The sequence below is a fragment of the Microcaecilia unicolor genome, chromosome 8, assembly GCF_901765095.1.
Source record: "Microcaecilia unicolor chromosome 8, aMicUni1.1, whole genome shotgun sequence".
NCBI lineage: Eukaryota > Metazoa > Chordata > Amphibia > Gymnophiona > Siphonopidae > Microcaecilia > Microcaecilia unicolor.
In genome coordinates, this window is record NC_044038.1 from 76,597,085 (window position 1) to 76,612,061 (window position 14,977).

The following is a 14,977-nucleotide window of genomic DNA, read 5'->3' on the forward strand; positions in this document are numbered from 1 at the left end:
CTCTTTGGGATTCTGCTGGATAATTGTGCCCCGGGCTGGCCATTGTCAGAGACCTTGGCATAGCATTTCTAGAAGGGAGATTTTAAGGCAGTCCTTGATTTCTGCCCCACCCCCACCCCCAGTATGGCACATCTTATATTCTTATGCTCCTGAATGTGAATACTGCCTTTTTATATAAAGCTAGGTTTGTGAAATGGGGAGAAAAGTGGAGAAGGGGGACTGATGCGCAGTTGCGGACTACAAAGCTGAATGAAACTCACGGGGTGGGTCTTTCTCATTGCACAGGTCTGTGTTGCAATAGCTTTCATCCAGCGACAATGCCATTTTGCTGGAGCTCAGTGAGGTCTGCTTGTCAGCTTTCTCTGTGCTTGCACAGGATTTTTTCACATGTTGATACCTGAAGAAAACTGGTAGGAAAAAGAAATAATGTAAGAACACAAGAAGAATATTCATTTATTGGGGACTAATCAGGAGCAGGGCTGGATTTATGGGTATGGGTGATTTATGAGTATAGGTAGGGTGAGGGGGCGGGGAGAGGTCCAGCATGCTACATAGGCATCCTTTTAAAGCTGTATCAGTGCCAAGTCCTAAAGCAAGTGGGAGTAGACTGATCTTCAACATGGGTCATGGGTATTTGGTATCTTCAAAATGTGGTGCCCAGGTCTGGCTTTTAACCATTAGGCAAACTAGGTGGTCATGGGGCAGCAGCTTCTAGGGGGTGTCAAAAAGCAACTGTAGTCAAAGCAACACAAATAAGTCCTGACAACAACAGAACTCAAGGAAAGTACATTCTTTTCCCCGAGGGGGAGGAAGGTATTTATCAAACTGCTAATTCACTGGTTAATGAGATTTTGAAAATTGCTCTCATTATATATATGTTCTTTTAAAATAATAAAACAAAGTTTAACATTTATGTCCAATTATGCATTTTTTACAGGATCTTTCTGCGACGGGTAGCGTCAATCATGAATGCTGAGTTTAATTGTAAAAATCACAGGGAGGGATCTAGAGGCCTGAGAGATAATTGAGGGTGGGAGATAAAAAGCTGAAAGCCTGTTTAGGGTGCCTAATACCCTTCTAGGGAAAGGGGATAGGGCTTAATATACTGCCTTTTTGTGGTTACAATCAAAGCAGTTTATGTATTATTTATTTATTTTATTTGTTTATTAGGATTTATTTACCACCTTTTTGAAGGAATTCACTCAAGGCGGTGTACAGTAAGAATAAATCAAATATGAGTAATAGACAATTACAGCAGTAAAAATTCAAATAACAATACAAAGTATGTCATAGTACACTACTTATAATGTCAACACAGTACGTATTAGAACATTTTAATTGACAGTGTAGAGTATAAGCAAAGATGGAACAAACAGATAGGTAAGTGAGTAAGAGGAGTTAGAAAATAAGGTGACTAATTTAAAGAATATGCAAGTGCTTATTTTGTACCTGGAGCAATGGAGGGTTGTCCAGAGTCACAAGCGTTGTGGACAGCTCTGTGGGTGATTGAGCACCCCCAATATTGAACAAACTCCTTGACATTGTCCAGGGAGAGGTTATTTCTGTTGAGCTTAGCACCCCCAATCATTTTGAAAAGTTGGCGCAGGTGCAAGGGGAATTGAACCCAGTTCCCTGGATTACTATACTAACCCTGAGGCTACTGCTCCTCTTGTACCAACCAGCCATGCTAGGACCCTTAGCAGTTGCCTATGTTTGCCTATGTTGTAAGTGGCAAGCTGATGAAGTTTCCTGTCAGGCAGTGCAGGAATGGAATGCTTTTCCAACTAAAATAAAGATTTCTGCAATTTTCTCATCATGTTAAAACTCTCATATTTAAACTTTTCTCTGAAGCATAATTGGATGTTTTGTTTCTTACCTAAATTTTGTTGTTATGACTAAGGGATCCTTTCACAAAGACACAGTAGGGCTACCGAGCAGGTAGCACACGCCAAATTGGCCCTACTGCTGGGGCAGCATGGGAGCAAAGTTGGTGCATGCAGTTTCCCATGGTAGAAAATATTTTCTACCACAGGGGGAGTTCCCTGCAGCAATAGTCTCAGGCAGTAAATAGCTGCACACTAATTGTAATATTAGCACAGAGCCATTTACTGCCCCATGTTAAAAAAGGCCTTTCCCCCCCCCCCCCCCCCCCCCCCCCCCCGCAGTGGTAAAAGTGGCCCAGTGCATGCTAATGTCATGCACCAAAAACTAGTGCAGGCCACTTTTTACTGTGCCTTTGTAAAAGGGCCCCTTAATTCTTTTTCAGTATTTGATCATTTTGTTTTATGAAATGATTTTGTATGATTTTATATTATATGTCAATTTCTATTTTGAATTTATTGCATTCAAGAAAGTGGAGGAGAAGCCTAGTGGATAGTGCAGTGGCCTGATTCCTGCTGCAGCTCCTTGTGACCCTGAGCAAGTCACTTAACCCTCCGTTGCTCCAGATTAAAAAAAAAACCTTAGGGCTATGTTTACTCAAGCACAGTAGTGTTTTTAGCGCACGCTAATGCTAGAGACACCCACAAGCTAAAAACGATAGCGCACCTAGAGTGTGGTTTAGTAAACAAGGTCTTTAGATTGTGAGCCCACTAGAGACAAAGAAAGTACCTGTATATAATAAGAAAACTACTTTGCTGGTACCAAAGCAATTCTGTATATCAAAAGCATGGCCCACATTGATATTTAACTTTATCGCATTGTTATACATTGAGATGCCAATTTTTACATGCTTATTATTTGACATGAATTTGCCACTTGCATGATAGTAGACTATTAAAAGGGTGGTTTGCCATTGCCTTCCTCGGGTACTCACTGACTGAAAGCAGATGGATGGCTGACTTTGACCAGAGGCTGGCTACCTGATAGAAATCCTTGTACCAGGATTTGAATTCAGGTTGTGGGTGCAGTAGGCAAGTGATTTGATTGTACCATTAGGCCCCATTTTGGGGATAAAGTGAAATATAAAAATTTGGAATTAAAATAAATTATATCTAAATCAGGGTCTGAGAAGAAGAGGTATCTAGGAAGGCAGGAAATTGGAAACTTCTGGGCTCTAATCCCCAGCTATACTACTGACTTGGATGAGTCACTTTACCTCTGTGCCTGAGTTTATGTAAATATAACTGGCTAATCCTTTGTTTTTCCTATGACAGAGCTGCTAAAAGTCACCCACTTCCAGAAGGGAGATTTTAGACCAGTCCTAGATTTCTGAATTTCCATCTTGATGCATTATGGGACATGCAGTACTGATTTCAATGGGTAGGACAGTGACTACAAATATACTGTTTTGAGATGTAAGTTCAGAACCAGATCTGGTCCACCACTTGCTTCCTGGAACTGGAAATCTTTCCAGTTCTGATATGGTGTCTTCATTTCCTGGGTGAATCTAAGATGCTCTCTAATGTCAATATTATTATTATATCAACTCGCAAGGGACACAGATGTGTTTCAGATTTCAAGGAGCACAAAGAGTGACATTACTTACACATGGAACCTCGTAAGGTGATTGTTTGGCATTGGTTTTCTGTATCTGCACAGGTGACTTTAGACTGAACACTCTGGATTTCTCCCCCACCTGAATAGCACTGCAGGCAACAGGCTATAAAGAGAAGATATCAATGGTTAGCAACTTGTTATGCACCTCTTCAGTGCTGCTTTCGGCACCTAACTCTTACCTTTCAGGAAATCCAGACTGCCCAATTTGACGGCCCCTATCAGACTGACTGTTCATTTGTCCTTTAGATTGTAAGCTCTTTGAGCAGGGATTGGCTTTCTATGTTAAATTGTACAGCGCTGCGTAACCCTAGCAGCGCTTTAGAAATGTCAAGTAGTAGTAGTAGTAGTAGTAGTAGTTATAAGGGTGGTCAGAGCACCAGTTTGAGTACTGGACTTTGCTAGGATGGTGTGGTGGTGATATCACTTCAGTGATCAACCAGTCTCAACTACAGTCAGTATCAGCAAACTTCTAAAGCTGAGGTCAATGGTCAATCATTTCTCATCTATGGAACCTTGGTAGAGCATGAAGATTTAGGGAGGACGTTATCAATGTGGGCTACCATTAAGATGTGTTATTTTACTGTTAACCCCAGTTATTAGTAACTAGGTCTCATTGCATAAAATTGGACCTGGGCTAAAATAGCATGAATTAGTGATAAAATAACCCATCTTAACAGTAGACCATGTTGATAACTTTCCCCCTTAGTGTAAAGAGTTTCAGTCTCTGGTAACCAGAGCTGATATTGTGATGTCATAATGCTTTATTCCACTAATCCCTAAGAGTCAACCTCATCAGTGATGTCACAATGGCTTGACTGCCCTATACTTGACTTGCTTTTATTACATATAGCAGTGATTTCAATTTCTAGAGACATTTCTCTTTTCTTTAATTAAATGGAGAAGTTATCAACTTGGGCTACCGTTAAGACGGTTTATTTTACTGTTAACCCCAGTTGTTAGTAGCTAGTTCTCATTGCATAAAATGGGACCAGTGCTAAAATAATACAGGCAAGTGATAAAATAACCTGTCTTAACAGTAGCCCACGTTGCTAACTTTGCCCCTCAGTCTTCCGCTTACCAAGGTTATTTTCCCCCATTTTCTTCATGTGTTCTTCTCAGTCTTTGTATAGGACACAAACATCATTTGCAGTATAATAATAATTATTCTTAGCATAAATATGACACTTTCCCAAGAACAAAATGAACTGTTAGTGCTACAAACAGGTTGCATCAGGTTTGCTTTGGTCGCACCTATATCTCTACAACTCTGAACTCAGGCACTCCAGAGAAGTTGTTTTGGGAACTCCCTTTGGGACCCAGCACAACCCAGGTGGGGCTTGATTTATTCAAAGCTACACTTCCCTCAGCCAGAGTTTACAAGTTGGTGCTGTTTGAAAGCCAAGCCAAGAACATCTGAGCCACAAATACATAATTATTTTATGATGATGCCAACTTGGCTCCTCATTGGCTGTGAGCAGCTGTGTGATGAGTCAGGCTCCTGTCAGGTTAAATCCCCTGTGCTCAATAGTGCCACTAAATATCAACACTAACCGCTAAAGTCATCGCCGATGATTTTTTTGGGTGGTCCGAGGATAGAGTCAGCACTTATGCAATTAGAATATAAGAACATAAGAGTTGCCATACTGAGACAGACTGAAGATCCATCAAGTCCAGCATCCTGTTTCCAATGGTGGCCAATCCAGGTTACAAGTACCTGGCAAGATCCCTAAACAGTACAATACATTTTATGCTGTTTATTCTAGAAATAAGCAGTGGATTTTCTCCAACTCCATCTTTAATAATGGCTTATGGACTTTTCTTTTAGGAAGCAATCCAAACCTTTCTTCAACCCTGCTAAGCTAACTGCTTTTACCATGTGCTCTGGCAACGAATTCCAGAGTTTAATTTCACGTTGAGTGAAGAAATATTTTCTCCGATTTGCTTTAAATTTACTACTTAGTAGTTTCATTGCATGCCCTCTAGTCCTAGTATTTTTGGAAAGAGTAAATAAGTGATTCATGTCTACCTGTTCCACTCCACTCATTATTTTATAGACCTCTATCATATCTCCCCCCTCAGCCATCTTTTCTCCAAGCCTAAGAGCCCTAGCTGCTTTAGCCTTTCCTCATAGGGAAGTCATCCCATCCCCTTTATCATTTTCGTTACACTTCTCTGTACCTTTTCTAATTCCACTGTCAGGCTTATTCTCGAAAGAGAAGGATGCCCATCTTTCGACACAAATCGCAAGATGGGCGTCCTTCTCCCAGGGTTGCCCAAATTGACATAATCAAAAGCTGATTTTGGGCGTCCTCGACTGCTTTCCGTCACGGGGATGACCAAAGCTCCCGGGGGGGTGTCGGAGGCGTAGCGAAGACGGGACTTGGGTGTGCCTAACACATGGGCGTCCTCGACCCATAATGGAAAAAAAGGGTGTCCCTGACGAGCACTTGGATGACTTTACTTGGTCCTTTTTTTGTTTCAAGCAAGCCACAAAAAGGTGCCCAAACTGACCAGATGACCACCGGGGGGAATTGGGGAAGACATCCCCTTACTCCCCCAGTGGTCACTATCCCCCTCCCACCCTCAAAAAAATAGTTTAAAAATATTTTGTGCCAGCCTCTATGCCAGCCTCAAATGTCATACTCAGCTCCATCGCAGCAGTATGCAGGTCCCTGGAACAGTTTTAGTGGGTGCAGTGCACTTCAGACAGGTGGACCCAGGCCCATCCCCCCCTATACCTGTTACACTTGTGATGGTAAATGTGAGCCCTCCAAAACCCACCACAAACCCACTGTACCCAAATCTAGGTGCCCCCCTTCACCCGTAAGGGCTATGGTAGTTGTGTACAGTTAGGGGTAATGGGTTTGGGGGGCTCAGCACACAAGGTAAGGGAGCTATGTACCTGGGAGCTTTTTCTGAAGTCCATTGCAGTGCCCCCTAGGGTGCCCGGTTGGTGTCCTGGCATGTAAGGGGGACCAGTGCACTACGAATGCTGGCTCCTCCCACGACCAAAGGGCTTGCATTTGGCCATTTCTGAGATGGGTGTCCTTAGTTTCCATTATCGCCGAAAATCAGAAACGACCAAGTCTAAGGACGACCATCTCTAGGGACGATCTAAATGTCAAGATTTGGGCGTCCCCGACCATATTATCGAAACGAAAGATGAACGCCCATCTTGTTTCAATAATACGGGTTTCCCTGCCCCTTCGCCGAGACATCCTACGAGGACGTGCTCAGGAAAACTTGGGCGCCCCTTTCAATTATGCCCCTCCACATCTTTTTTGGGATGCGGTGACCAAAACTGCACACAGTATTCGAGGTGCAGTCGCACCGTGGAGTGATACAAAGGCAAATCAGACCACATAAAACTCAGTCCTATCTTTGTCCAGTTTCACTTAGGCTGTTAAGTGCTGAATATTGCACTTAACCGAATAAGGGATAGCCCAGATATGGCCTAGCATTGAATATCTGAGCACAATGCCAAAAAATGCTGACCACTACCTGCTGAATATTTACTCATATATTTCTCACTTCTAAAGTCAGACTAATGAGTCTGTAGTTTCTCACTACCTCCTGGTTTCCTCTCCTGTACCTGTCTCTGAATATTACTGTAAATTGGTATCTCAGATTGAAAAATTAAAAAATAAATCTGATCTCTTGCAGTCTCTGAGAACCTTTCCTATCTCCAAAGACATGTTGAACAGAGTGGTGAGGGATGCAATCAGCACACCCTTAAGCTTTTTCAGTATTCTGGGGTATACTTCCTCATGTTCTACTGCTGTATCTGCTCTCAAATTGTAATTACTTCAGGTACACCCTTAGATCAATGCCACCAAATGGATTTATTCTGGGCAAGCCATGACAGGAATAAACCTCTCTCGGATGCCACAGTATGTTGATTACAATCTTAGTTTCTCAGATCTATTGCTAGCGCTCTTGTTAGTATTTGCATTGTGCGAGAGAGTGAGAAAGATAAAGAGAGAAACTATCGAGATTCGCCTGGAAAATATTATTAATCAAGTCAGTGGCACCCAAGACAATTCTGCATCTCTCTACCACATTTTCTGGTCTCTGAATGTACCTTGAGGTGTTTCATTCTCTTCTGCCTCTCCAAAAAATAAACCAAAACTCCTCTAAAACATGAATGAGTGAAAGATCAAAATGCTATATCCAACATACTGTATATTAATTATTGTAATAATTGTAATAATGATAGAGAATGATATGTGGGGGACTCTCGGTACCAGAACCAAATGAAACCATCACAGTTCCCGAGAGCATTTTAGGGGGCTGCATGGCACTTAGGACTAGACTCTATGCACCCCTTTTACTAAGTGGCCTGTGGTAGTGTAGGCATGTGTACTGAGCATGCACCTGGTCAGTTTTTACTGCATCTACAAAAAAGAGGGTTTTTTTTTTAATGGGACGGGAAAAGGGCCTGTGGTAAAAATGAAACCAGCGAGCGCCAAAAACCAGCCTGAGCCCTTAATGCCACCCATTGATCTAGCAGTAAAGGCTCACACGCTACACGGGCGGTGACTGGTCGGCAAATGCCAACTGCCAATTACCACTGGAACCGGCACGAATAGGAGGAAATAAATAAATAATTTATCCATGCATTATGGGTGCACACCAAATCTGAAATTACCGCCAAGAGGGCGTGCTGGCCTGCGGTAGTCTCATTTGGGTGAAAGCTGCACATGCGTAGAGCCTCCCGCAGCTTAGTAAAAGGGCCCCTATGTATGGCACCTGAAAAATCAGCACCAGAATTATTTCCACCTAGGCATATTCTGTAAGATGCACCTAGATTTAGGCATGATTTATAGAATATGCCTAGGGGGTTTATAGAATACGCCTAGCAGCCGTGCCTGCATCTAACTCTAGGTGCATCCATTTACGCCAAGTAAAACTTGGTGTAAATAGTGGCGCCTAATTTCGGCACGGAGCAGGTGTATTCTATAACCCTGCGCATAGTTTTTCAGAACGCCCATGGCCTACCCATGCCGTGCCCATGGTCACGCCCTCTTTTGGCAGCACGCATTAGAATTTACATGCAGCACTTTACAGAATACACCTAGCAAGTTGTGCAAGCAAATTCTAATTAATGCCAATTAGTGCCAATAATTGCTTGTTAAGTGGCAATTTTTGGCACTGATTAGCTTGTTCAGTAATTAAACTGTGCACTTAAATCCAGAATATGACCAGATTTGTGCGCACAATTTCAATCGCACTAATTAGAATCTGAGGGTTAATGCACATTAATTTGTTAGTGCGCATTAATCCATTAGCACACCTTAGTAAAAGGACCCATAAGAAATTGCTGTGTTTCTACATTGAGCACACACAATCATTAGTTCCTTTATAGCCTACAGACGTGAATACTAGCATGACCCAATACACAACATTTTTTAAAGAGTCTGTGAAATTTGTAAAATATCCAAAATAAACTCATCACTGATGGGATTCCACTCTCAGCCTATAGACCACAACCAAAGAATTAGATTTTATAAGCTGTAAGCGATATGTCCAACAACAACAATTTTCAAATGGGAAGAAACAGCCATATCTAAAAAGAAAGTCTTCTTTCTAGACCTGTTTCAGTCACAACCAAGTTACAAAAAAGTGCTCTGATGGTGCAGCTGACCACTGAAGGGATTAAGGCATGATGTTTCCTTAATCCCCCAGTGGATGCCCCTTCCTCTCCCCTGAAAGTGAAACTGGAAAGGAAAACCAGGCTCTACCACAGCTGAAGGTATTATGGCCATTCTGAACAAAGCAATAAGAAGGTCAGAGGAGTAGCCAAGTGGCTAGTACAGTAGACTGTAAACCAAGGGACACAGGTTCAAATCCTATAGTAACTCTATTAATTTTTTTTCTGAGGCTTCCTCCAGGAACAGAACAATACCTACCGTACCTGAATGTACACCACTTCAACAGCCTTCAGGCTTGTAAGTGTCCTATATCTTTAGGTACTGGAAGTATTTTTCTGTTCTGTTCCTGGAAGGATCACATTTACCAAAAAGAAGGAGTTACATTTAGATCTGTGTCTCTTGGTATATAGTCCACTGCACTTATCACTAGGCTACTGTATGGCCATAGTTATAAGAATGCTGCAAGACAGAGGGTTCCTATGCCTTCTTATCCCCCAGTTATAATTTAAACATTTGAGTTTTAAAATGGTTGATCAAGATGGACATCTCCAGCATAAGGATGTCCTTGAGAGATGGATGTTTTTTGGGGATCTTATGAGCAGGACACCCCAATTCTGACTTGGATGTTCTTTCAAAAATGCCCCCCCCCCCCCCCCCCCAACACACACACAGGTCTTATGTATTATTTTTCTCATAATGTAGATACACATTGGGAGAAAACGTTTAGTATATAGGCCCCTGTTTCTGACTTTTCAAGCTTTTTCATAGTTTGGAATGGAAAATCTATGCTATAGGTATAGATTCACACATTTGGCTTAGACAGTCCAGGTTATACCTTTCCCATGTTAATGCCAAACATATACCCCCTGATATTCAGCTGGTGGTGGTCAGCATTTTTTTGAACGCTGAAATTCTCCCCTGATATTCAGCTCCGGGCCATGTCCAGCACCTTCACTGATTATTTGGGATCATTTTGGGTGGCCTGGCCACCAGGAACTTATGTGGATCTGGCCAACATTCAGCCTAGGCAACATAAGAGTTATGCAGTCCCAGCAGAATATCAAGCCGGGACCCACATAATGCTACTTTCTTTCTTTTGTACTACATTCCCCTGAGCCCCCTCCCTCCGACCCCTAACAATGGCCCTCCTCCCCAACCCCTCCCCAAGTCCACAGAACAACCCTTCGGACCCCCCCCAACCCCTCCCAAATAGGCCCCCTGGACCTACCTATATACCTACCTCTCATGGCAGCTTGTGCTGTGAGAAGTCATGGCAGCCATTTTAGGCCGATGTTACAAAGGGCAGGAGCGAAATGGCTCTGCTTCTGCCACCAACAACCACCACTGGACCAGCAGGTTTACTGGTCAGGTGGCCTACCTGGATGGTTGGGGGGTTCCGGGGGGCCTTTTTCTTTGGGTTTGGAGAGGGGAGGGAAGAAGGGGGCTTTTTTAGGAGGGCTCAGGGGCTCTTTTTCTAACAAAAAAAATAGTTATGCAGGTGTCAGCCCGATTAGGATAGCTTTTGAGCTGTCCTAAATTAAGTCACTTAGCTATGCGGCTACCGGCACTAAATATTGCTGGCACCCTCTTATTCCTGAGTTTCTCCCCAGTGTCTTCCCTGACCTGCTCACTTTGTACTTGAGCAGTCTGAGGAGTTATTCAGTGGCACTCTCTGGTTAAGTGCCACTGAATATCCCCACATAGGCAGCGGGAAGCAATTAAAGTGGGCAGGAGAGGCTTCTCCCCACTTATATCGCTTTGAATATCGGTCCCATAATCTATATTTTCAGGGGACATATATCAGTGCCTATGGTGCTTGTTTAGAAGTTCCATTTGCATTTTAGACATGCATAAACCAGCATTTAAATATTTATCTTGTACAAGCTTCAAAAGTTTATTTATTTATTTATTTACCGCCTTTTTGAAGGAATTCACTCAAGGCGGTCCAATTATTCAAAGCCAGGACATGCATGTCTAAAACTGAAGAATGTGCAAATAGCAAGGGGGCTGAGAGTGTTTTGGGTAGGAACTAGAGTGGGCTTATAAAGTGAATGTTTATTCCTCATTTCAGAAGTGGAATGAACACCTGTGCCCTAACAGATCAACACTAGAATTAATTATGTCATCTAATTTCTGCTACCTAGGAGGTGTAGGTTTCAGAAAAGTGCTCCTATCGAGCAGTGCTCCACTACAGGGATTAGGGGAGGACACCCCCTTAATCCCCCAGTACTTGATGCCCTTCCCCCCTCCCCATGCAAAAGTGGCAAGGGATGCTGGACTCTGTAACAACTTCAGGAAAAACAAACGTTTATCCTTCTTAAATAACTTAGATTATTTTCGGGCACATAAATGCTTCTGTTGTTATTGTACAACATAAACATTTATGTGCTTCTTGATATTTTTGACGTTCATTTTTCTAAATCACATGTTCACGCCACCTGTAACCAGCACTTAAACATCCATTTCTTCATGTATTTTAGAACAAGTTCTACTTCAGGAGATCCTGTTCTAAAGTTCTAGCAGAGTTTGAGATGTCCTGACCTGGAAGCTTCAGTTCTGATTTGAATATCTATTCTAAGATGTCACTCCAGCCTGGAAGATTCCAATTCCTCCCTCCCTTGTCTATATATAGTGTTATGGAGATAATTCTATAAGGAGTCACCTAATTGCATAGAAAGTACCTAGAAAGTAGGTGAATGGCAGTATTCTAGTCATTTATATATGTAAGCGGGCATGTACACACAAAAATGGCCTCTTCTAGAATACTGACTAGTGGGAAAATAGGAACCAAGCCTTTACGGCATATAATTTGCCAGTGGCAGTGCACATGGGTGGAGTTTAAGTGGGTCATGGATGAAGCTCACATGTACACACATAAGTTCTAGAATACTATAATTTACATGCCTTCATGCGTACATCTAGGTGCGGCAGTTACACCAGCTATAGGGCTGGAATAAGCGATCACAACCAGAGGTATGCGCACTCTCGGCCACTTCTGCTATTTTTCTTTATAGACTAGGCTTAAAATGAATGCCATTACCAGCACCTATAGGGGGAGATTCTATATATGGCACCTAAAAAAATTGGCGCAGAAATCAGTGCCGACTAAGCATATTCTACAAGCGGTGCCTAGATTTAGGTGCAGTATATAGAATACTCTTAGTTGATATCTCAGCGCCTAAGACTATTCACCTCCATTTACACCAATGAAAATATGGCATAAATTCCAGTGCATAGATTTAGGCGCACTGGGCCATTTTATATAACTACACATCTAAAATTTGGAACGCTCACGAAACGCGCATTTCCCCACCCATAACCACGCCTATTTTTGCCTGTGCACATTAGAAGTTAGACGCACTGCATTACAGAATGCTCTTAGTGAGTTGTGCACATAACTTCTAATTATTGCCAATTAGTGCTCATTTTTGCTTGTTAAGAGCTGCTATCAACCCTGATTAGCTTGGTAGTGGGAGGCGGGGATAGTGCTGGGCAGACTTATACGGTCTGTGCCAGACCGTATAAGTCTGCCCAGCACCGGTGGTGGGAGGCGGGGCTGGTGGTTGGGGGGCAGGGATAGTGCTGGGCAGACTTATAAGGTCTGTGCCCTGAAAAAGACAGGTACAAATTGTTATGCAATTACCTACCTATATATATAATGCACCTCAATTTAAAAAAAAAAAAAACAGTTCTACATTCATTACGTGACCCATCGTATGTTTAACTTACGCTTTAATAAATCAATTTTCTGGACTAAAAAATACCACCTAAAAGGGTGTAAGCACAGTTTCCAGTGGATGAGTGCCATTATTTATTTATTTTTTATTTATTTATTGGGATTTATTAACCGCCTTTATAAAGAGATTCACCCAAGGTGGTGTACAGCAGGTACAGTTTAACATAAAAATTACAATTTTGATAACAGCATAACAATAGGAAAATAAACATTAATACAATAATGAGGTAAACTTGAAAACAGTAAATTGAAACCTAATTATAGAACTACTGTGAAACAGTATCAAAAATATTCAATTTAACAGCACTAGAATTCAGATACTCGAGATGGTATGCACAAAACCTTCTGGTGTCAGTGCATTGCACCCAGAATCATACTGAGCTGTATTTCCACCCTCTGTTATAGCAGCCAACCTTTCTAAATTTTTGGGGGTGCTAATAACCGCTCCCTGGACACATATAAGGAATTTTCTCAATATTGGGGATGCTCAACACCCACAGAGCTGGCTCCTATGCCCTCTGTGACTCACCCACCAGTGCCCCTCCCATCCTACCCACCTGCTTCGCCATCACCAATTAAAGGAGATGGTAGACTGGGAACAATTTTTGTACCCCTTCGTATCTGTGTCCTGGGCGGCCACACTGCTCGCATGATACTTGGTATCACACTGATTTCATCCAGCCACATGGTAGAACATATTTCCAGTTCTGTGCTACCAAATCAGTATTTGTCTGTCTTTCTATTGTTTCAGTATTTGCTGTAATCTTTCCTGTCCATAGTCACTGTCATGGGTTGCAATTATTCATTTCTCATCTTTAGGTACAAGTTCATTCTCCTTTATAGTAACATAGTACATAGTAAGTGACAGCAGATAAAGACCTGAACAGTCCATCCAGTCTGCCCAGCAGTCTCATTCATTCTCAATTCAAGATTAAATCAACATTGATCGTGCTATTATATACTTGATCATGGTCTTCCTTTGTTGTTTCAGGGGCATAGACTGTAGAAATCTACCCGGTTCTGTCCTTATGTTCCAACTACTGGAGTTGCCATCAAAGCCCACTCCAGCCTATCCGAATCCGTCTTGTCATTTGCATGACACAGACCGTAAAAGTCTGCCTGGCACTGTACTCACATTCCAAATTACTGGAGTTTCCGTCAAAGCTTTCTACAGCCCATCCTAAACCGAATTGCTACATGCGGGACTCAGACTGTACAAACCAGCCCAGTACCGGCCTTTGTTGATACAGCCAGAGTTGCCATCTAAGCACCACTTGACATGAAACACAAAGGCAACCTTTTAAGTTTTGGTTTTTTATACCGTTCATTTTCTAATTATGATTAGTTCACAATCTTTTATACCCCTCTGACCTATCTAACATCCAATCTCTTTCCCCTTCTGTAACTACTGAGCAAAAGAACCAATTAGACTTGGCTTGTCTAATTGCCCTATGCATCTGTTATTTAAAGGAGACTTGCCTTTCCCTCAGACGGGACTCAGTGTGTACATTACATTAAAGGAGATCTGCCTTTTCCGCAAGCTAGCATCATATTCATAGATTAAGGCAATGACCCAAATGTGCACATAAATTCAACCCAAGGAAAAGGCAGGTCTCCTTTAAAACCACACACACTGTGGAATCTGAAGAAAACACAGGTCTCTTTTAATATCAAATACTCTGAACCTGGGCAGAAGGCAGGAACCATTTACGTTCATGGAAAAAAAAATGTCAATTTATACTGGTTTACCTGGAGTCAGTAAGGTTGATAGCAGAACGATGAAGAAGAGATGTTCCATCTTTCTAATATAATGATTTCTCAATGCCTATCTTTCCTTCCTAAGATGTAACTTTCTTCTCGCTCTTTCATGCACTGACAGTGCCAGGGATGAATACACCTTAATATACCTTAAGGTGCATTACAGAGCAAGCTCCACCTGCCAGGTCCCATCCCACAAAAATGTAGCAATACTTATTATCCTCCGAAGAGTGCTTCCTCTCACTTGTTCAACCTTGTCTTATTGGCTAGTGGAAAATTAGCATGAGTTGGAAGAGGATTTTTTTTCATCTCCACTAAAAAAAAAAAGAGAGAG

At 42.1% G+C, this 14,977-nt stretch overlaps 1 protein-coding gene across 1 annotated transcript in view; it reads right to left on the reverse strand.

Moving 5' to 3' along the window:
* Positions 1 to 14,776, reverse strand: part of LOC115476619 (uncharacterized transmembrane protein DDB_G0289901-like) — a 28,347-nt gene extending 13,571 nt beyond the window's left edge. The window contains exons 1-3 of the mRNA XM_030213090.1: positions 14,635 to 14,776; positions 3,488 to 3,601; positions 261 to 407 (exon numbers count right to left, since the gene is read on the reverse strand). Coding sequence (XP_030068950.1) covers positions 261 to 407; positions 3,488 to 3,601; positions 14,635 to 14,683 — 310 coding nt within the window. The 5' untranslated portion in view covers positions 14,684 to 14,776. The remainder of the gene's footprint in view (positions 1 to 260; positions 408 to 3,487; positions 3,602 to 14,634) is intronic.
* Positions 14,777 to 14,977: the final 201 nt, after the last annotated feature.